Source organism: Schistocerca serialis, chromosome 1, assembly GCF_023864345.2.
Source record: "Schistocerca serialis cubense isolate TAMUIC-IGC-003099 chromosome 1, iqSchSeri2.2, whole genome shotgun sequence".
Classification (NCBI taxonomy): Eukaryota; Metazoa; Arthropoda; class Insecta; order Orthoptera; family Acrididae; genus Schistocerca; species Schistocerca serialis.
Window position 1 is genome coordinate 945,375,557 of NC_064638.1, and position 23,713 is coordinate 945,399,269.

A 23,713-nucleotide genomic window follows, 5' to 3' on the forward strand; every position below is an offset into this window, starting at 1 on the left:
TTTGGTGAATCTTGGGTATGCAGCATACACGTTCACAGTAGAAAACGTGGGAAATTGAAAGCCAAAAAGAAATTTTAATTCTAATTGCATTGGACCTTTTACCGAGTTCATTAGCGCTGCTACATTGTGATGAAGCTCTACACATTGCCTTGACCATGTGGCAAGGCCACGCACCTGTTACCCCACACTCAGTGAGTGAGTGCTGCATAATACTGAGTGAAGATGGATGATATTGAGCAAGGTTAATACAGGATACATGCTTCCAGAAGAGTGTACAAAGCGAGTGATGAGCAGACAAGCACTACTCACATTGTTTCACCATACAAATGCAGTGGTGTGCTAGGGACCACAGAGCTCTCCACACTACCTCTGCCACCACAGCCAACAACCTTTACATTGCCATGTCTCTGCATACTGCTGGATGTCCCCAGTTCTTCTAACTAGGCGACCATACATGATGATTTCACGGGGAAGGACCTTGTATCCCAGATGGGCATCTTTGAAACCCCACCAGGGAGCGTGGAATCAGACCTTGGTCGTTATACAGAGCTGTCACATCTCAAGCGCTAGTGTAGTCAGTTGCAGTGCTACTCATCATTCGGTAAGCCAGTCAGAACTTGTGGCTGCACTATAAGTTCCACCACACAGTGACAATGAACTCAGTGGTATATTCCCTTTGCTGTTGCATCAAAATCCGCTCTTGGTTCTTGGTCTCTGCTTTCACTATGTCTCCAGTTTTTTCTCTCTGGATTACTCATTAGACTTTGTGTACCTGTAGTGCCATCATCACTTGTCCATTTCCTCAGTTTTTCTCTTTCTGTTTACACTTGGTGTTCGTTGTTGATGGCCCAGGCTACTTGGTCAAGCCTCACTGTGTTTTTCTTCCTGTCACTGCAGTCTTCTTTCATTGGGATCTTTCCTAGTGTCACATTTAGATGATTCACTTAAATAATGAGGTAGATTGATGGTAATTCTTGTATTGCACTGTGTAGTAGCTCGAGCTTGTGAACATATCTGCTCATTTCCTAGCATATACTGAATTGTGTCACAGTTCATTACACATTCTCCTCCAAAATTCTTATCAAAGACCACAATCCTCTTGGATGGAACCTGTCTTCTCTTGGAGTTTTCTTGAAGCATTCACATGCTTGTCTGTATGTGTTGGGAAGTGGAGCATCATGATCTAACTTTCATCGCCATTGGAACGATAATGCCTCGAACATTCTTGGACTCAACAGTTGCCTGGCATTTGAAAAAGTTCATTGAATTAATAGTAATACACATTTACTGTAGATAATACACTACTCATTACTAACAAGTTAATTTCTATAGTATCCTTTCTGACTTCACTCTCTTCTGTTATATTTAAACTTTGTTTTTATAGCCACATATCAGTAAAAAGAACACCTTTATAAAGAGACCAAAGCTCCTTGGAAGTCTCAAAAAAAAAAAGTTTAACAAACATAGCAAACCTTGTAGTAACCAAAGCTCAAACATTCACGATCTGTAGTTCTCATAATAGAGGACTGCATCAATTTAGTAGACCATCTCCCACTTCTTACGACCCTAGCTTGTGTAGAGTAGGGTGGGTGCAGGGGGTGAGGGGGGGGGGGGGGGCAGGAAGAGCAAGACAGAGCACTTCACTCCATCGAATCTGAATTGCAGAGTTTTTATTCATTATAGAATTCTCATACACCTTTAGAAGTGAGTGGATAACCATCACTTCTCTTTTGAGCAACCTACAAAAGTTAGTTCTCGTGGCGTGACATAGGGTTTGGTTTTGGGACCTTTGTTATTTATTCTAATGATAAAGAATTTGCCATTTTACATAAATTCTCTTTCCACACTCTACACTAATGGTACCACTTTTTTCACTGTCACTTCACATTTTGATAACCTTCAAACCATGATTATCGACAGCCCATTGCAAGTGTCAATCTGGATTTGAACTAATGACCTGAAGGAATGAATACCAGCTTAGACAATCCTGTCAAAGCTGGTATTCTGATAAATTATTCTTTGTAGAAAAGTGAACACTCTCATGGCACTAGAAATCATATGTATATTAACATACCTTACTGTAGATTACCTAAATGACTGAACAGCTATGAAGTTGTCAGTATTGCAATGTTCAACGAACAAGGAATGGTAGAAGCTCCACTCGACTTATTTGAGCACAGATTGTGCAGTTGGTTAACCATTAATCCTTTTTTAGTCTATTAATGAATTTTATGAGTGTGAAAATGTGACAGCATACTGGTAATTGGTTGGAGAGCGTACCGCAATTTTTGTTGTTAATCTATGACATTTTGTTCAAATTTGTTTTTACCTTAAATAGTACACTTCATTGAAAACTTATATTAACTTATCACTGTTTTATCTTTTATAAAATAATCTCTTAATGTGTGCTCTTGCTACAGTACTGTATGTTTACATACAATTGTAATTTGACGTTGTGTATTGCTGTAACAGTTGAACGACAATAAAATTCTCTTTATTCATTGAGGTTGGAACTAATCAACTCATTAACATCAGAGTCTTGTCCCCCCCCCCCATTCCCCTCTCCCAGAGCATAAATTTTCGCGGACGTCCATGCCCAGCGGTTAACTGCATGGTCTCGATCATGCGATCTTTGATGATGCGAAGACAGACATATTTCCCGAATACATGTTTCAAAGATATTGAATGTAACATACCGTTACATCTCTGGTACAGTGATTTCTCCGTCGTGTTTCGTGTGCGAGTGTTTTCAAATGAAAGTTCGCTTCTATGACAGAAAAGGCGTTCTTACCTGTAGATACGATTTGTAAATCATCTTGTAATTAAAACAAAGCATTCAGTTTATAGTAAAATGGCTGATACAGAGGTATAGTGTTGTCACGTGGATTTGTGTTGTATTGTAAACAAGAGCGGTATGTCTCAAGTTCCACATTTCTCTTGCAGTTGGCAAAAGCGTTGAAAGATCTACACATTCGAATACAAACAGCAAGCCGGAAAGAACGGAAAACAACCATTGACGATGTAGTTGACGTCTTGTCAAACGAAGGTATGTCTTCGTTTTTGCAGATATGACATTGACTGATAGACTGTGTTGATATAAACTTCATTTAATCAACGTATGTTGTGGAAAAACTGAGAGAAAGTTCCGCTTTGAGCCATATGATTGTGTGTATAAGTTTATTTGGAAACTTGCCTTCGTAATCAACCAGAACAACTGGTCAACGCTGAACAAAGTTATTTGTGCTAGAACTGTTAATTTACAGACATATAAAGAAGAAATTAAATGTGGATTTTATTCTACTTGTGCACCGCGAATCGGTCCATTCCTGGTGTAACTCAGATATTGCTTAGCACAATGCTTAAGGTGTCTTTTTTTTCCCGCTAGATAGTGATTTGAGAGAGGATTGTTTTAAAGTACTATCTTCTATTAAAATCAGATTTTTCTGGAATGTTCATTTGTATTCAATCTGTATTTGGAGTTGAGGCACGATCTGCCCGGTTGTTTGTAATAGGAAAATTACTGATAGCTCGCCTCAGCAAACAGTAGGCCTATTATATTAAGAATTTATGCTGTCATTATTTTATAATAGTTAAGGAATATGGCATTTTCCCAAAAGTATAGCATGTCATTGTTTACCAATAATCGTTTCGATTGCAACCTTGTATTGGGTTATTCAGAATCTTATAATTTTGTAGGCCTATGTGAAATAAATGTGAACTATTTCCTAATGTATTTCTTCACCGCTTTTAGTTTAAGCGTTTTCATATTGTGAGGCCTTGTCTCCTAACATTTTATCCCCCTACACTTTTCTCCATAACGAAATAGATTATTCATTGATGCCACGGGATGTGTGCATCAAATGAGCTCTTCCTTTAGTCATGTTGTGCCATAAATCTGTTTTTCTTTTCCAGATCGCTTCACTACTACGTCGTTAATTACTCTATCTGCCCTCTAATCTTCAGTGTTTTTATTTTTTTTTACCTATTCGTTCTTGTTATACTGCTTATCAGTCACAGTTCACTTCTATGTAAGGCTATCCTCCAGCCCAATACTTTCAGAAAATACATCCTAACACTTAAATTTGTATTAGTTTATGATAAAATTACCATTTTCAGAAATTCCTTCCTTGCCATTCATGAGTGGTAGTTTTGATAATTAATATAATAGGCTGTTTGATGAATGACTCTTGGATCTAGGCTACAGAAAGAAAGAGATACACCTTTTGAAATAATGTAATAACTTCTCTTTTTATCGTTTAATCCAGTCACAGTTATAACATCTTTTGACATGTCTACTCTTAGCTTTGATAATTTGTTCTGTGACCCAACATGAATTCTATTTATTTTGATGGTGATGTTTTCTTACTGAATGATGCAGACAATAGTTCATGTCATTCATACCTTTTTGTTTGTGGCTTTGTTGCCTAGTGCATTGTGGTGTCGCATTTTATCTGGCAGGTATGTTTGTAACATGTGAACTCGAGACCATCAAATAAGTTTGTTTGCTGGTTGCTCTTGTTTCGTGTGTAGTAAAATGCCTAGTGACATTTAGGATGAAAAGAATAATGAGAATGATCTAGTACTGTTGAGTGGGGCTGAAGGATCTGTTGGTTGGACAACAGTGTCAAGAGGAATGCTAGATAAATGCTAGATAGAAGTTTTTGGCTTTGGCCAGTGACATAATGTTAAAGATTGCTGTCACAGACTGATCTGTAGCATAGCCCGTTTGATGAAAATGTCCACTAACACAGTAGTTGCCATATTGTTTACTGTGTTTGTTTAGTGTTTCCCATGTCACTGGTTAAAGCCGACAACTCGTATTGAATGTTTTTCTATAACCAGATGACGAGTGGATGTTTTACATTGTGTGATAACTGCTTGAAATGAATTAACGTGTATGAATGAATTGCTAGTACTTTTGAGGAAATTGTAAGATAATTCACAGATTGCTTGCATTTCCAAGGCATGGACCACTTACAATGTGATTCTATCAGAGTTAGGAATAAACTGCTGCACTAGAGTGAAAAGTTTGCTCTTGTGGTCTATTGAACACTGAGAGCTACAGAGAATGGTGGGAAGAACTACTCCTTCCTTGTGTAAATATGAGTTCGCAGCTGGACAGTGACCATCTATTGCCACCGAATACTGGTGGGTGAGGCTGCCAGAAACACCCACAAGTGAGCAAACCTGACATGGGATTTGTGATGTGGCGTGCTCGTACCCAGGAACCCATTCTACCAAAAGAAGAGTTGCCGGTTTAATAACCACAAGTGTACTGGACGAATGAGATGTAGACTATCTTATCGCATATTATCAGAGAAGCGTAATTCTGTCAGAGTTTGTAATGGGCATCTGCACTTGAGCAGAAAGTTTGGCTCATGTGCACTAATGAACAGTGAGGATGAAGATAGCTAACATATTAACAGTGTGTAAAAAAAAAAGAAAAGAAATAATGGATCTGTTACATATGAGGGGAGTAGGTAGGTAGAATATTGTGGGCAGATGAAATTTGAAATTGAAATGGATTTATATACTTGATTTTGGTTGGAATCTGTCTGTGTGAATTATTTTTCCATGTTGGAACTCTTGCAAGTGCTATGTAGGTACTACATGATGTGGCAGTTGGCCATGAGGGGGGGGGGGGGGGGGGGGGGGGACAACAGCAACAACTACAGCCCCAAGAACTTGTATGATCAAGGGCAGAGGAGATAGAGGAACAAGCCCTACTCCCTCCTGCAGGCTTGTCGGCCTGTCTCTCTGCTCTGTGCTAATGCGACAGCAGACCTGACACAATGCTCATAAGGCTTGCTAATTCCTTCTGGTGTTTTGACGGCAGTACTCACACCCTGTAATGGACTATTATTAGTCTCTTCACTCATTTCAAAAATCTTATTTTTCTTGTTCCTTTGTCATACATTGACACAGGGTTGGGATGGTTATTTATGGATTTGTAAAAGTTAATTTGAGGTGACCAGATGCCCTTTCTGTTGCCCCCCCCCCCCAGTCCCCCCCCCCCCCCCCCCCCTCTCTCTCTCTCTCTCTCTCTCTCTCTCTCTCTCTCTCTCTCTCTCTCTCTCTCTCTCTCTCTCTCAGTGAGGTGGTGCAGTGGCAGCACACAGAGTTCACGTTCCAGGGACAGCTGTTCAAACCCCTTCCTGGATATTGCTCCAGGCAAATGCCAGGATGCTTCTTTTGAAAGGTCACAGCTCATTTCCTTCCTCATCTTTGAAACAATCCGAGCTTGTGCTTGTCCTCAAATGACCTCGATGCCAACTGGATGTTAAATTGTAATCCCCCCACCAGGCGCAATATGTGTACCACAACTGCCTGCATGTAGTGCTATTCGCATGAAAATGAGCAAAATTTTTTAAACTGTTTGTGAATTGTGTAACTGGAAAACAGCCTGAAAACTACATCCAGCCGACCAACACACTGACCCTCATAGTTAATCCAGCCGATGTGTTCGATTCAGGGCTGGTGCACAACCTCCCTGTTCCAGGAGGAGGACTTTAATAAGTGTGGTGATTCAGGCAGGTCTCCACTCATTTCATAATAAGAAAAGAAAACTGAGCAACACACTACAAAAAGCATTCGACAGCATGTGTTGCTTAACTGGTTGCTGCTGTTGGTAGTGTCATCAACGTGGTAGTTCAAGTCCAATCTCTACAAGTACCTTGCACAACCATTCTTCAAAACACCACCTCCCCCTCCTCCTTGCCACCCCCCCCCCCCCCCCCCCCGCCACCCCTCCCATGCCACATACATTTGTCACTGTAAGGTATATCCATAATAAAATAAATTACCACTTCTTGTGGAAGATACAGTGTGGAGAGATATCAATAGAAGATGAGTCATCCCTGACAAGAGCCAACTTTGGTAAATAAAACTGTTCTGTCTCTTTCTTTTTTTATTTATTTATTTTAAAGGAAAGAAAAGAAACCAACCCCATACATTTATAATTGTCTAGATCGCATACACTATAAGATCTTAAGACACTAAAATGTGCTAACTAGTTACAGTTGACTAAGCAACCGCCTTCAGGTCAGTCTTGGTAAAATAGTTGCTAGTATATTAAAAACGCTGTAGTGTCTGTATAGCTGGGAGCTTGTGCTTATGAGAAACACTCTCAATAAAAAAGTGAATAAACCAGCAAGGTAAAATCAGCTAGGTCAGAACCATGCTTAATGAGATTGCAGTCAGTTATAAAATGCTTACAGAGTGTTGTTACATCAATTAACTTTTATAAGCTGAGATATGTGTGTGTCTCCAGTAGCTTTGATCTGACTGTGACACACCCATAGCTGTAGCAATTCTGAAAACACCAGATATAACTAGCTTACAGTAGCATTATACAATAGTATTATGTAATTCATAGTGAGAAGATTTCTGTTCGTATTATATAGTCTTTAAATGTTAAATAATTTACACACGCCACACACACCTGTATGCTACATTGTCCTGGTTGACTACATTTTGCGAGCACTGCAAGTTGTGAATAAGCCACTGAACTCAAGCAGGTAGTGCCATTCGGTGGTAAAGTTTGCTTTCGGCCACAGTTTGGCGGTGGTTATTTGTTTCGGTTGGCGGATGACTGATGGTCATGTCCACATAAAGTGCTGTAGAGAAGTTAGTGCAGAACTGGTATATGACATGACCACTTTCATAAGTGGCTCTCCTCTGATGGGGTAGAATAGTTCCTATGTCCCTCCAGCCGACCAACATCTGAGTCTTCCTCCACCAACCGGAAAGGCTCCAAGAAGTCAAACAAAGGCAAACAGTCTTCTCCTTCACCGACTCAGCGGTCCTCTTCAATGGTATCACCACATGACACCCTTGCTCAGCTGACTTCCGTGTCTCCGGTGCTAGCCACCAACCGTTTTTTTGACCTGGACTCCGCAGGCCGACAGAAGGAGAATGCTGATGCTTCTGTAGACGTCATGGAGCAGGTTTCTCCAGCCTGTGTGCCCTGTAGCAGCGAGTATTCAAAGGCTGGCATTAGGCAGCCACTGAGGTGACATTCTTCTTTTCTTCCTCATCCTGACTCTCCTCTAGTGGAATGTTTGTGATCTTCGCTCCAACAAGGAGGATTTACAGCTGCTGTTAGAATTCTGGTCTCCACTTGTTCCCTGCCTTCAGGAAACAAAATTGTGTCCTCACAACTACTTTGAGCTCTCACATTTCTTCCCGGTCCATTTTGACCTCCCCCCCCCCCCCCCCCCCCCCCCTCTCCGCGAAGGACATCATTCCATCTCATGCGGGAGTCATGCTGCTCACACAGGATGATGATAATAGTCAACCCTCATCTCTCTGACTACCCACCTTCAAGCTGTTGCAGTTCACCTTTTCCTTCCTCACTTGACCTTCTTTCTTTGTGCCCTTTGTATCCCTCAGTCTTTTGATGTCACCATGGCAGACTTCCTTAAGCTTATTGGGCAGCTACCTCACAACCTTTCTGCTGCTTGGTGACTGTAATGTGCACTGTCCCCTTTGGGGTTCTCCCAGAATCTGTCCAAGTAGTGCCCTCTTGGCTGGCCTTCTCAATCAACTTAACCTCTTCTGCCTTAACACAGGCGCACCCACGCCCCTTACAGACTCCATGCACACCCGTCCCTGATTGGACCTATCCTTCTGCACTGCCCAGCTTGCCAATTGTTTCGAGTGGTCTGTTCTCTCTGACACATACTTCAGTGACCATTTCCCATGTGCTATCTGTATGCTGACTCCTATCCCACCTATATGCCCACCCAAATGGCAGCTTACTAAGGCTGACTGGAGGCTTTACTCCTCCCTGGCAATCTTTGATGAAAATTATTTCCCTAGTTCTGATGACCAGGTAGAATATCTTACAAATGTTATCCTTACTGCCGCAGAACATTCCATTCCTCACACTTCCTCTATACCACACCATGTCCTGGTCCCTTGGTGGCCTGAGGTGTGCCACAATGCAATTAGTGTGTGGAGACGTGTTCTCCGCACTTTTATTAGTCATCCTGCAATGGTCAACTGCATTTATTATACACGGTCATGTACACAGTGTCATCACATTCTTCGGGATAGCAAAAAACCTGGCTAGATTTCATTCACTAGTTGTTCTAACAGTTCCACTTCCTCTTCCATTGTGTGGATCAACCTCTGATGGCTCTCTGGAACCAAGATCCATTCTCTAATTTCCGGCCTGACAGTAACAAACAATGTCATCCTGGACCCTATTGCTATCTCCAACACCTTGGGCCACCATTTTGAGGAGATTTTGAGCTCCTCCCACTATCACCCCCCTCTCCTCCATTGGAAACGAGTAGAAGAGACTCGGGCGATACCTTTATCTTGTCAGAATTGTGAGTGCTACAATGCCGCCTTTACCATGAGGGAGCGAGATCAAGTTCTCCCTTCATCCCGATCCTCTGCCCCAGGGCCAGACGATGTTCGCACTCAGATGTTGCAGCACCTTTCTCTTGTGGGCAAGCACTTTCTGATTCATACGTACAACTGCATCTGGGCATGTTTCCCAGGCACTGATGTGAAGCCACTGTCATACCCATACCTAAGTCCGGTAAGGACAAACACCTTCCTTTGCGGTAATTTCCCATTTCTGTCACCAGCTGTGTTTGCAAGGTGAGGGAACCTATGATTCATGCCTGGTTGGTGTGGTAGCATGAGTCTCGCAATTTACTAGCCACTGCACAGTGTGGGTCTTGAGTGTGCCATTCTGCAGTTGACTATCTTGTCATTTTGTCCTCCCATGTCATGAATGGTTTTCTGCAAAAATCCCAGACTGTGTCCCTGTTTTTCGATTTGGAGAAAGCCTACAACACCTGCTGGAGGACTGGTGTCCTCTGTACTCTCTACACGTGGCACTTCTGTGGCAACCTGCCCCGTTTCCTTCAGGAATTTTTATAAGGTTGATTTTTCAAGGTATGTGTGGGTTCTGTCTTGCTGGACACCTTAATCCAGGAAAATGGTGTGCCACAGGGTTCTGTCCTGAGCATTGCCTCTTTGCTATTGCCATTAATCCTATTATGGCCTGTCTTCCACTGGACATCTCCAGCACCATTTTTTGCCATCTATTGCAGTTCGCCAGGGACCTGTCTTACTGAGTGGCATCTTCAATGATGTCTCGATCATCTTTACTTATGGAGCATAGACAGTTGATTTTGCTTTTCCACTGATAAACCGTTTGTTTGAATTACAGGTGGCGCAATTGGTTTCTTCCACCATCTTTACATCGTGGGCCTATTACTCTTACGTTCATTGAATCTACGAAGTTTCTGGGACTCAGGCTCAACAGGAAACTTCCTTGGTCCTCCCACATGTCTTACCTGGCCGCCCTCTGTATACAGTCCCTCAGTGTTGTTTCAGTCCTTAGTGGAATTTCCTGGGGAGCAGACCAAACCACCCTCCTCCATCTGTATCGGTCCCTTGTCTGTTCGAAACTAGACTATGGGTGTTTCTTTTATGCATCTGCACGTACTACCCTTTTATGCCACCTCAATACTGTCCACCATTGTGGCATCTGTTTGGCCATTGGCACCTTTTGCACTAGCCTGGTTGAGAGTCTGTACTCAGAAACTGCCAAACTACAGTGGTCCTACCACTGTGACTTCCCCCTCAGCAGATATGCATGCCATTTGGTTGCCAAGCGTAGCCACCCATCCTATGCCACCTCCTTTTATGACTCCTTTGATTGCCAGTATGGTGGTGTTCCTATTCTCTGTTACTTTCCGGCATTTTCTTTCAGCTCCTCCTCAAGCAGCTCAACTTCACACTACCTGCAACTTTCCCAGTGAGTGTAAACCCTTCACCACCCTGGCTTCGTGTTCACCCTGGCCTTCATTTGCTTCCTAAGGATGCTACTCCAGCCTTGCTCTGTCACCTACAGTTTTATGGCTTTCACAGTATTAGCTTTGTGTACACTGATGGCTCTCTGACTGACCGTGGGCTTGGGTGCGCCTTTGTCATTGGCACCAACATTTTTCAGTATCGGCTTCTGGAACACTTCTCAGTATTTACAGCAGAGCTCTTTGCTCTGCATCAGGTCACGCAGTACATCCAGTGGCACAGGCTTTTCAATTGTGTCCTCTGCTCCAACTCTCAGTGCCCTTCAAAGCCTCTGTGTGTTGTACACAGTCTATCCCTTAGTGCAACAGGTCCGGGAAAGCTGTCACTTGCTCACTCTTGATACAGCCACTGTGATGTTTATGTGGGTTCCTGGTCACATCGGTCTGACAGGAAATGAGGGCGTTGACGCTGCTGCCAAGGCTGCAGTCCTTGTACCACAGCCCGCTAGTTCTTACATTCCCTCTGATCACTTTGTTGCTGTCTGTCGGTCCTCCCGTGATTGGAACAAGCTTCGTGTTACCCCCTGCAGGTCCGGGGGTTAGAATAGGCCTGAGGTATTCCTGCCTGTCATAAGAGGTGACTAAAAGGAGTCTCTCACATTTTGGCCTTTGTGATGGTGCCCTGTAGGGTTTGACCTCAATTTTTCAAAATTTTCCCGAAGAGCGAGCCAATTGTGGAAGGGTGCCTTACATGGTGCATCATGTCCATCATGCGCCAAGACCTATTGCATCCTTCATCAACGTGGATCTGCACTTCTGCTCATTCTCCAACTGTTGGGCGAGGTCACCCTCCTGGGCATGTATTTTTCCATCAACCGTGTAGTATCCTTTTCTACGCTGATGATGATAATGGACTTGTTTGCTTGGTTGCATCTCATATCCAGCACGGTAGCCAGTCCATTGTGGTGGGGCCACCATGTACCCTGTTGGTTGTAGCCCCCTGACCACACAGGGATAGCTCTGCTGGTGCCTGATCCGTTAACTCCCCACGTATGCCAAGGAGTAGATACCCATCACCATGGGGCTTTGGGACTCCTGGCAATGGCCATCCTGCCAGGTGGCCTTTGCTGTGGCTGGGTGGCACCAGTCGGGAGGGCCCATGGTCGGAATGGGTGGCATCAGGGTGGATGACATGCAATGAAGCGTAGTACATCATCTCTTGCTGGTGGTCAAACACCAACAGTCTCCAAGCGTCGTGGGCTCAATTCAAGGCACAGAAGTACGACCCCAAATTGTTCCCCTCCCTGGCTACACCATGGGAGGAACTTCAGGCTAAGGATGGCAGTGGCTCTTATTCACCCGAGTACCTTGTATGTTCGAGAGCTGATGGGGAATCTTTATGACAATGAAGCCTCAGTTTTTTGTGGAGCATTTAGAGGACAAGTTTGGGGAGGTGGAGGGCTTGTCCAAAGTGAGATCTGTGTCAGTCTCGATCAAAACAGCATCCTCTGGCCAGTCACGGACGTTACTCACTTGTGACAACCTGGGGGATGTTTCTGTAACCGTCACACCCTCTAAGAACTTAAATATGGTCCAGGATATCATCTTTCACAGGGATCATCTTTTCCAGTCTGACGATGAGCAGTGCGCCAGTTTAGTGCGGCGAGGTGTATATTTCGACCGGCGTCTCTGCCGGGATCAGAGGAATAATCAGGTTGCCACTGGTGCCTTCATCTTGGCCTTCGGGGGTGATACAGCACCCGAGAAGGTCAAGGTGGTGGTCTACCGCTGTGATGTAAAGCCCTATATCCCTCCCCAATGTGGTGCATTAAATGCTGGAAGTTCAGCCATATGTCTTCCCACTGTAGTTCCAGCGAGACATGTCGGGATTGCAGACGACCATCACATCCCAATAATCCATGTGCCTCACCTCCCATCTATGTCAGCTGCGAAAACCACCATGTGCCTTGCTCGCCTGACTGCAGGATTCTGGACTGACCGACCTACACTGAGGCTAAGAGGAAATTTGAACAGCTACATCTTGTACATATGACATCGTCTTTTGCCGCCATTACAACAGTTCTAGCCCCATCAGCTCTGCCAACCCCAGTCACCTCTCAGAGCCGGTAGGCTACATCTGCCCCCATGATGGGGGGGGGGGACACTTCCCTCCCTGTTGCTCCTGTGCCACCTACTTCAGGAGCAACCCCCCCCCCCCCCCCCCAACCATTGGGGATATCAGTCCCCACACTTCTGTGCTGGAGAAGCGTAAGACTTCTTCAGCTCCTTTCACTACGAAGGGGTCCCTTGGGTCACTCCCTTCCCAGGTTTCTGCTAGTGGTAAAGATGACACCCGCCAGTGGCTGAAGAGCCCAAGAGCAGCTGGTTGTAGGTCTTCGCACTCATCCTCAGTCCCGGAGACTGAATCAGTGAAGTTCTCCCAGCCAGGGAAACCCAAGGAGAAGCAAGAGAAAACCAAAAAGAAGATTCCCAAGACCAAGCGAGTTGCGGTGGCACCCACGCCACCACTACCTACAAACTCTGCATCTGCGGATGAGGTGGAGATTCTGGTGTCCACTGAGGACCTAGATCTCGCCGCACACTGAGACACGATGGATATAGACTGCTCAGGCAATAAGTCAGTGGCAGCATGTGACCCTGAGACGTAAACTTCCCTATTGAATGTTCCAGCGGAACTGCGGTGGTTTTTCCCACTGCCTGGCTGAGCTATGGCAGCTGTCAAACTTGACACCTGATTTCTGCATTGCCCTCCAGGAAACCTGGTTCCCGGCAGTGCGGACCCCTGCCCTCTGCAGCTATAAGGGATATTACAGGAACTGTAGCAACTATAATCGAGTGTCGGGTGGAGTTTGTGTTTATGTCCTAAACTCGGTAGTCTGTAGTGAAACTGTGCCCCTTCCAAACCATCTTGAAGCTGTGGCTGTCACAATAAGGACGACACAGCAAATAACTGTCTGCGATGTATATCTTCCTTCAGATGGTGCAGTATCCCTGAATGTATTAACTGCACTGGTTGAACAACTCCCTAAACCTTTCCTACTTACGGGAGATTTTAACACCCATAACCCGCTTGCGGGGTGGCACCATGCTTACTGGCCGAGGCAGAGTTGTCGAAACTTTACTGTCTTAGTCCGACCTCTGCCTCTTAAATACTGGGGCTGCCAAACATTTCATTGTGGCTCATGATAGTTACTTGGCCATTGATTTATCAATTTGCAGCCCAGGACTTTTCCCATCTATCCACTGGAGAACATATGATGACCTGTGTGGTAGTGACCACTTCGCCATCTTCCTGTCATGCCCCGGTATCAGGCCCATGGATGCCTGCTCAGGTGGGCTTTAAAGAAGGCGGACTGGGAAACTTTTATCTCTGCTATCTCCATTAAATCTCCCCCACACAGGAACATCAATGTGATGGTTGAGCAGGTGACTACAACAATCCTTTCTGTGGCAGAAATGTGATCCCTCGCTCTTTAGGGTGCCACTGGCGAAAGGCAGTCCCTTGGTGGTAGCTGGAAGTTGCTGAAGCAATTAAGGAGCATTGGCAATCTCTACAGTGACATAAGCAGCACCCTTCCCTGTAGTGCCTCATAGCATTTAAACAGCTCTGTGTGTTCATCAGCCTTTCTCACTCTCAAACAGCGGCTGAGGGGGAAAGTCCGCTACACACCACAGTGAATCCTATAACACCCCATTTACAGAGTGGGAACTCCTCAGTGCCCTTACACATTCCCCTGACACTGATACTAGGCTAGATTGGATCCACAGTCAGATGATTAAACATCTCTCATCTGACTACAAGCGATATCTCCTCATCATCTTAAACTGGATATTATGCGATGGCGTCTTTACATCACAATGGCAGGAGAGCACCATCATTCCGGTGCTCAAGCCCATTAAAAACCTGCTTGATGTGGATAGCTATCGGCCCATCAGCCTCACCAATGTTCTTTGTAAGCTGCTGGAACATATGGTGTGTCAGCGGTTGGTTTGGGTCCTGGAGTCACACGGTGTACTGGCTCCATGTCAAGGCGGCTTCCTCCTGGGTCACTCTACCACTGATGATCTTGTGTCCCTCGAGTCTGCCATCCGAACTGCCTTTTCCAGATGCCAACACCTGGTTGCCATCTTTTTTGATTTATGAAAAGCGCATCACACGACCTGGTGACATCATATCCTTGCCACATTATACGAGTGGGGTCTCCGAGGACCACTCCTAATTTTTATCCAAAATTTTCCTTTTGCTTCATACTTTCCATGTCCAAGTTGATGCCTCCCATAGTTCTTCCCATATCCAGGATATTGGAGTCCCGCAGGGCTCTGTATTGAGTGTATCTCTATTTTTAGTGGCCATTAATGGTCTAGCAGCAGCTGTAGGGCCGTCCGTCTCACCTTCTCTGTATGCAGATGACTTCCGCATTTCATACTGCTCCACCAATACTGATGTTGCTGAGCGGCACCTACAGGGAGCCATCCACAAGGTGCAGTCATGGGCTCTAGCCCACAGCTTCCATTTTCTGGCAGCAAAGTCATGTGTTGGGGAAGCACTTCTGTAGGCGACGTACCGTTCATCCAGAACCAGAACTTTACCTTAATGATAATCCACTTACCGTAGTGGAGACATATCGATTCTTAGGACTGTTTTTCAACACCTGATTGACTTGGCTTCCTCAAGTTGTCAGCTTAAGTGGAATTGCTGGTGGCACCTTCTATGCCCTCCGCTGCCTGAGCAACACCAACTGGGGTGCAGATCGCTCTATGCTGCTGCAGCTCTACAGAGCCCTTGTTCAATCTCGCCTTGGCTATGGGACTCTGGTTTATGGTTCAGCGGCGCCCTCAGTGTTGCATTTACTTGACCCAGTGCACCACTGTGGCATTCTCCTAGCGACAGGAGCTTTCAGAACGAGTCCGGTGATCAGTGTCCTGGTGGAGGCCGGAGTCCCTCCATTGCAGGTTAGGTGTGCACAACTACTGGCCAGTTACGTTGCACATGTTTGTCGTACTCCTGCACATCCGAATCACTGTCTCCTTTTCCCACCCATGGCGGTTAATCTCCCGCATCGGCGGCTCATGTCAAGGCGTCCAGTTGCAGTTCGTGTCTGATCCCTTCTATCCGAACTGGAGTCCTCGCTTTTACCACCAATACTTGAGGCCCATTCATGTACACCTCCATGGTGTACACCTAGGCCGTGGCTTCTCTTGGACCTTTCACATGGTCCTAAGGACTCAGTTAACCCCGCGGCTCTCCACTGTCACTTCCTCTTTATTCTTAACATGTACTGAGGCCATGAAGTGGTTTACACTGACGGCTCAATGGCTGATGATCGTGTTGGCTTCAAGTACGTCCATGGAGGACATATTGAAGGGCATCCCTTGCCCGATGGTTGCAGTGTTTTCACTGTCGAGCTGGTGGCTGTATCTCGTGCTCCTGAGCACATCTGTTCATACCCAGGGGAGTCGTTTCTTCTGTGTACTGACTCCTTGAGCAGCCTACAATGTTTGTCTGGACCCCAGGTCATGTCGGAATCCCAGGCAATGAACTTGCCCACAGGCTGGCCAAACAGGCTATGCAGAAACCGCTTATGGAAATCGGCTTCTCTGCAACTAACCTGCATACAATAGTACGGCACAAGGTTTTGCAGCTTTGGGAGATGGAATGGCATAACCTCAGTACGCACAACAAACTGCATGCCATTAAGGAGACTATGAATGTGTGGAAGACCTCCACGTGGGCCTCTCGCAGGGACTCAGTGGTTATCTGTCGGCTCCACTTTGGCCACACTTGGGTGACACACAGCTACCTTCTGCACCATGATGACACACCTCAGTGTTGATGCAGCACCCAGCTGAAAGTGGTCCATATCTTGGTGAGCTGTCCTTCTTTGTCTGCCCTGCAATGGACTCTTCAGTTACTGGACTCGTTGCCATTAATTTTAGCTGACAACACCTCGTTGGCTAATTTAGTTTATGTTTTATATGTGGCGGTGGGTTTTATCATTCTATATAAGTTTTCATGAATGTCCTTTGTCCCCTTTTTGTTTTCTACTGTAACACTTTTAAGTTGGATGTTTTAATGTGGCACAGAGTGCCTGCCTTTTCCTTTGTATTCTCGTGGTGGGCCAGCCACAGTGATCTGCTCTCTTGCTTTTATCCTTTCTAACTGTTTCTTGCTTCTCTCTGTGGTTTTCTTTTCCTGTTTTGTCCATAGTATTGTTGGTTGTCCTGGTTCTTCCATTCTCCTGTTATTGTGCTGTATGTCTCCTTTTTTTCTTCTTTCCCTTGTGTAATTATTTTACTGGGAACAAGGGACTGATGACCTCACAGTGTGGTCCCTTGGCGCCCCCCCTCCCCTACTTAAACCAACCAACCAGCCAAGTAACCAACCAAGCTTGGGGACATTAAATCTCTCCCAGCAGCTTGGATTACCTCCTCTCGGCCCTCTTGCTATGAGAAGAACGTTGTAGCTAGGTTGTATATCAGGCACTGTCTTTTTAGCCATCGCCATTTGTTAAGTGATGCTCCCCCACCACTTTGTACTCATTGTGCTCAACCTTTGACGATCGGCTGTTTCCTGAGGGAATGCCCTTTTTTAACCACTGATGTTCTCATTTGTGTTTGCCGTTTTAGTGAACATTGCGTGGGCAGTCAACCACATTTTCCTTTTTATTTGTAGTAGCAATATGGTGACTTACTTGACTTAATTTCTTTGGCCCCTATGGGGACATAGGGCATCCAGGAGAACTCGCCATCTGTCTCTGTCTTTGGCGATTTGCCTCAATTCTGCCCAGGTGTTGCCAACTCTCTTTGCTTCCCCTTCCACTGTCCTCTTTCATGTGCCCCTTGGTCTTCCTCTCTTCCTTTTTCCCTGGGGATTCCATTCCAATGCTTTTTTTCTCGATGGCTCCATCTGGTTTTCTCAAGGTGTGCCCCATCCAGCCCCACTTTCTCTCTCGTATCTGGTCTTCTATAGGTATCTGGTTTGTTACTCGCCAGAGGTCCTCATTACGTATTTTTCCTGGCCACCAGATATTCATGATGCGTCGAAGACATCTATTTATGAATCTTTGTAACTGGGATGTTATCTTTTTATTCATTTTCCAGCTTTCACTGGTGTACAGAAGGACAGCCTTCACATTTGTTTTAAAAATACAGATTTTGTACATGATATTTCTATTTTTCCACATTGGATACAATTGTATGAAGGCAGCATTTGCCTTTTTAATGTGGTTTTTCACGTCATCTCCAGCTCCACCATCTTCCGCCACTATACTACCCAGGTACAGGAATGAGTTGACAGTCTCCACCCGCTGCTCACCTATTAACAGTGGCACCTCCATGTTCCCTGAATTTACTCTCATTTCCTTTGTTTTGCCTGTATTTATCTTGAGGCCAGCAGTCTCTGCTTCTTCTTTCAGCAAGTTTAATTTAGCTTGCATATCAGTCAGCCTTGGAGCTAATAAAACTATGTCGTCTGCAAAATCCATATCCTCCAGCCTTTTTATCTATTTTATTGAAAATGTAAATATCTCTATTCATTTTAGTTCCCCTCACACTGTGGCAGTCATTGTTGCTACAGCTGTTCCATGTCACCAATTCCATTTTCAGTGCTGACATTCGAAAGAAGTTAGGTATGTTTGTTGCTTTCAAAGAAAGCTTTTAGTATTTTTTCACAGCATGTCTTATCATTCCCGCTACTTACAAAACATCCCAGTTAGTTATTAACTGATTAGTCTCCTCCATTGCAGGAAGTGTGATTGAGGAATGTCTGCAGGTGTATTAATTAACTGAGGTTTTCTCTAAAGTTTTCCGTTACATTTGTGCTGGAGTCTGGTGGTCAATAGAAGGATGCAATTAGAAGTTTGTACTCATCCTTGATACAGTCTTGCTCAAACTCTCTCTTGCAGCTTCTACCACAGTGAATTTTTTTCTCTCCCTCTAACAAGGTAGATACACTATTTCCTTCCTCACTAGGAGCCTATCCGTTCAGTATACAGGCTGACTGATTTTCCACAAGAGCACTTTGTTCAGAATTTTTTGGCCGTTGATCGCTGTGACTATAATATTCTCATCTGTTGGAAGCATTTATTTGGATCTTGCTGTAAATCATTGGGGTCTCGAAGAGTTATCATCTTCTGTGTTGGATGGACCTGAACACCGTCAGCTACCTGGACAGCAGCTCCTTATATTTAGTGCACTCCTGAGTCATGTCTGCCTCCGTTGCCGAGAGGTCAGTTTGTACTTGCTATTTGAAGAACCCGGATTTGATTCACGGTACTGCCAGGGGCTTTTTCTTGGTGAGAGGACTGGAATCGGGTGTACTCAGCCTTGTGATGCCAGTTGATGAGCTACGTGAGAGAGAATTAGTAGCTCCAAGGCCTGGGAAGATGAGAGTGTTGTGCTGACCCCATGCCTCTCCATACTGCTTCTAATGACACCATTGGCAGAAGGTAATGCGGTGGCAGACTGTTACTGAGTGGCTCGATGGGCCTGCTAGACAGAGCTTTAGCTTTGAACTCCTGAGTTACTCAGAGGGATGCTAAAGTTCTCAACCCTGTGGTGCAAGTTCAGAAAGTCACAACCTAGTGTGGTACAAAACCTTTGAAGTCTTTCACTTTATGCAGAACTGTGGGACTGCAATCAGTTCTGGGGCCAACATTGCTGATTGTGAGCATCGTGAAAGTCTATGAACAGTACTGATCCTCTCAACTAGCTCTGCCAGTTGCTGGGGGTGGTGGCTGTGGAAATGCTTCTTCATCACAGTGAATGAGGTCCTCAGAAGCATTAAACACTGAGTGCACAAGGTGATCCTTCTTATCTGTGTTGAAATTTTCTTAAAGAGGTTCCATTATTTACATGTGTTTGCTTCTATCTGGCACGGGACACAGCAGGATTCCATAGAGGTAAGAGTATCATATTACATGTTTCAATTTCAGTTGGACACAGCAGCTCAGACTTTTGGGTAAGAGGAATAAGTGTAGTACCCTGTTCTCCTTATTCCCTGCCTCCGTTGTATAAAACCTTAGACCTACTTATAACATATGAAACACAAGATGGGATAGTATTTGCAGTAACTTTGGTGTAAGTGTGGTGATTAATATTGGAGAAATTAAGATTCTGTTATGATAGGAGAAAAAGGAGGGATAAAATTTCATTATTCCCAGTTGGAACTTTGGTATGGGACTGTTGTTTTGTTGATGTTATGCTCACTTACTTATCTAACAGACTCAGAAATAGTGGAAATTTGTGATCTTACAAAAGGAAAGTAGGATGATTAGAGTTTAACATCCTGTCATTGCTGAGGTCATTAGGTGCTGCACAAGCCTGCATTGGATGAGAATGGGGAAGATACTGACCATACCCATTCGAGGGAACCATCCTGGTGCCATGTAAGGGAAATGATGGAAAACTTAAAGTTGGTCCTCCCAAATATGGAGTTAGTGCCTTAACCACTTTGCCATCTAACTCAGTTGGATGTTTTTATAAGTGTCTAGAATTGTTGGAGCCTGTCACTTCAGAGAAGCAGAAACAAATTTATTGTCAGAGTAGATATTAACCTATGAAAGCATACTACATGCTAGATTTTACAATGAATTGGCAGTGGAAGAATCATACATTTGTATACAGGAGTGAGTTGCGAAATCATAAATGCTTTGTGTTAGTGATCCAGCATTTGTACCCAGTAGATAAAAATAGTTTATATCTACTTCTACATGCATACTCAGCATGTCACCACATGTTTTGTGGCAGAGGGTACACTGTACCAGTACTATTCATTTCGTTTCCTGCTCATTTAAATTTGGTACCCTTTTTTTCTTTTTTCCCCCTGCAGTAGTGTTCTGATCTGTGTACCAAGGGGGATCAGTTTTGGCATAAAGTTCTCAGTTGCTGTGAATACTATTGCTTTGAATTCAAGCCACATGTGGTCTACAATTAAATTGTTAATTTGAAAGGAATGGAGAGTCTGTCATGGAGGATTCAAGCGAATTTTTGTCTGCTTTTTGAGTAGGTATAATTTTTGTTTATTTTTGAAGGATTTTGGTGTTACAGTGTTCAGTTCCACTATGACACCCTGTGTTCACTAATCCCTGTATCCATTTTGATGCTAGTTATTAGCTCAGGATTAATCGTTGCTAAAAGATCAAGTGTGTTTTCACAACCATTTACTATTTGAGTCGGTTCATGAACTAATTGCTTGAAATAATTTTCAGAGAATGCATTCAGCACAATTTTGAATGATGTTTTATATGTACCTCAGGATTTAAATGTGTATTTTTGCCAACATTTCAAGAGTAAATTGAAGTCACCGTCAACTATAAGTTTATGAGTTGGGTACGTCTTTGGAATTAGACTCTAATTTTCTTTGAATCTTTCAGCAATTGTATGATCTGAGTTGGGAGGTATGTATAAGGATTCAATTATTATTTTATTCCAGTTGCCAAGAATGACCCCCACACATACTAACTCACTGGAACTATCTACTTCAGTTTCGCTACAAGATAAACAACTTCTTACTACAACAAACATGACACTGCTAACTGGATTTAGCCTATCCTTTCTGAACACTATTAGGTCTTCTCTCAAATTTAGCCTGATCTTATCTTTGGCTTTAGCCAGCTTTCAGTGCCTGTAACAATTTGAGCATCAGTGCTTTCTCTTAAGACTCGGAGCACTGGTACTCTCCCAACACAGATACGACAATTTACAAATGTTATACTGATGGTTGCTAGATGTACATTCTTCCTGTGTTCGACCTGCACCTTTTGAAACTGAAGTCCTTCCCTGATATCCTCTAACCTAAAAAACTACCCAGTCCACGCCACACAGCTCCTGCTACCCCATGTAGTCACCTCCTGTGTGTAATGGGCTGGGCTGCTCACTTATGTAGCAACATCCAAACACCCCACCACCCTATGATGCAAGTTGAGGAATCTGCAGCCTGTATTGTTGCAGAACTGTCTTAGCCTCTGATTCAGACCCTCCACTTGGCTCTGTACCAGAGGTCCACAATTGGTCCTGTCAACTGTGTCGCAAATGGTGAGCTCTGCTTTCATCTCATAAGTAAGACTTGCAGCCTTTACTATTTCTGATAGCTGCTCGAAACAAGAGAGAATTTCTTTCGGTCCAAAGCATAAATGGTACCGACATGAGCCACCACCCGCAGTTGGCTGTACCCTGTGCTCTTCATGGCGTCTGGAAGGACCTGTTCCACTTCTGGAATGAATCCACCGGACGTGCAGAGTACACATGAGTTTCTTCCCCTCCTTGGCAGCCATATCACTAAGGGTCCCCATAATGCAGCTGACATTGGAGCTCCCAACTACCAGTGATCCCACCCTCAGTGACTGCCTGGAGCATGCAGGCTGGAGGTTCCCCTTGAAACAGGTCAAGCAGCTGCATCTGGCTGAGGGATAGTGTCAGCCACAGACAGCATCTGGCACCTATTTGTCAGACTAACCAGGGAGGCCTTACTTTCAGCCCTCTGAGAAGTCATTCGCAGCCTGCCATGCCCCCTAGCGACCTCCCACTCGCCACTCGAACACGGGTGAGGAGTCAACCACAGTGCGAGCAGTAACTGGGCAGGCCACCGGTGTGGACCAATCAGTGGACTCATGGGTTTTGCTTGCATGCCTATTGGGTCCTCCCAGCTGGCCCATAACAGTGACAACTGTCCAGCGCAGCATCAAGCTGTGTAACCAAAGCCATCATAGCCGGGAGCTGAGTGCAAAATGTCAAAAACTTGGCTTGCATCCACACATGGCAGTCACAGTCCCTATCAATAGCAAAGACCGTGGAGAAGACACAAACAAAGAGGGACTATTGATACGTGCTACGTAACTTTACTGTAGACATTGACGAAAACACAAGAAGTGTGTCTAATAAATTAGAGTAACATGTAGGGATTCAAAAACTGAACTACCAAAGCATGCAGGTGAAACTATATAATATGCACCGTTAAGGAACTCATATTATATCACAAAATCTGTTTACTTTCCAACACAAACAAAAATGTGAGAATTGTCGCTATTAGATATTAAATTAACACTCAGAAATTAAAGTACCAGAGCAGACATATGAAACTATATAATTCGCTCCTGGTTAGGAACTCATAGTATTTCACAAATTGTTTACTTCCCTGTTGCTGCTTGGGACTCACCCAGTTAATTGGCAGGTTGGTTATTTGGCGGAGGGGACCGGACAGTGAGGTCATCAATCCCATTGGAGTATGGAAGGATGGGGGCCGTCCCCTTTCAAAGGAACCATCCCAGCATTTTCCTGAAGCGTTTAAGGGAAATTATGGAAAACCTAAATCAGGATTACTTGAGCAGCTGCTGCGGCCTATAGAGGACTGAACTATGGCGCACAGAACTGTTAACACTAATTTTGAGATCTTGCTCTTTTTCTAGTAAGAGTACACACACACACACACACACACACACACACACACACACACACACACACACACACACACACGGTAGCGGCAAGACTGATTACAAGACTGATTATTCAATATCGATTGTTGCAAACTGTTGCCTTGGTAGATGGAAGTGGGAAGGGGTTAGGGAAGGATGCATGAGGCAAGGAGTGGGTGGCAGGGTAGTGTGAGCCAAGTTTTTGCAAGATGACTCAGCAGCTGCATAACAATACAAAAGGAGTTCACAAGGTGGAGCATAAAAGAGATAGACGGAGGGAGGCTGGTGGGAGAGGGGAGGAACTGATCTGGATTGGGGGAGTGGTGTGGACAGAAGAGAGAAGGAAGAAGGTAAGGTGAGGCAGTGAGAAACAAGTTAGTGGAGACTTAGGCGAAGGGGATTGCGAGAGTGCAGGATATGCTAAAGACAGAATTCTCTGTAGTTCAGAGAAACTAGTCTTGGAAGGGAGTGTCCAAATGGCACATGAAATGAAGTAGCTTTTGAAGT

The 23,713-nt window shown here is 44.5% G+C and overlaps 1 protein-coding gene across 1 annotated transcript in view; it reads left to right on the forward strand.

The window, feature by feature from the left end:
- Positions 1-2,714: 2,714 nt before the first annotated feature.
- The window catches only part of LOC126412568 (eIF-2-alpha kinase activator GCN1), a 255,275-nt gene continuing 234,276 nt past the window's right edge, over positions 2,715-23,713 (forward strand). The window contains exons 1-2 of the mRNA XM_050082216.1: positions 2,715-2,866; positions 2,944-3,046. Of these exons, the coding sequence (XP_049938173.1) occupies positions 2,852-2,866; positions 2,944-3,046 (118 nt within the window). The 5' untranslated portion in view covers positions 2,715-2,851. The remainder of the gene's footprint in view (positions 2,867-2,943; positions 3,047-23,713) is intronic.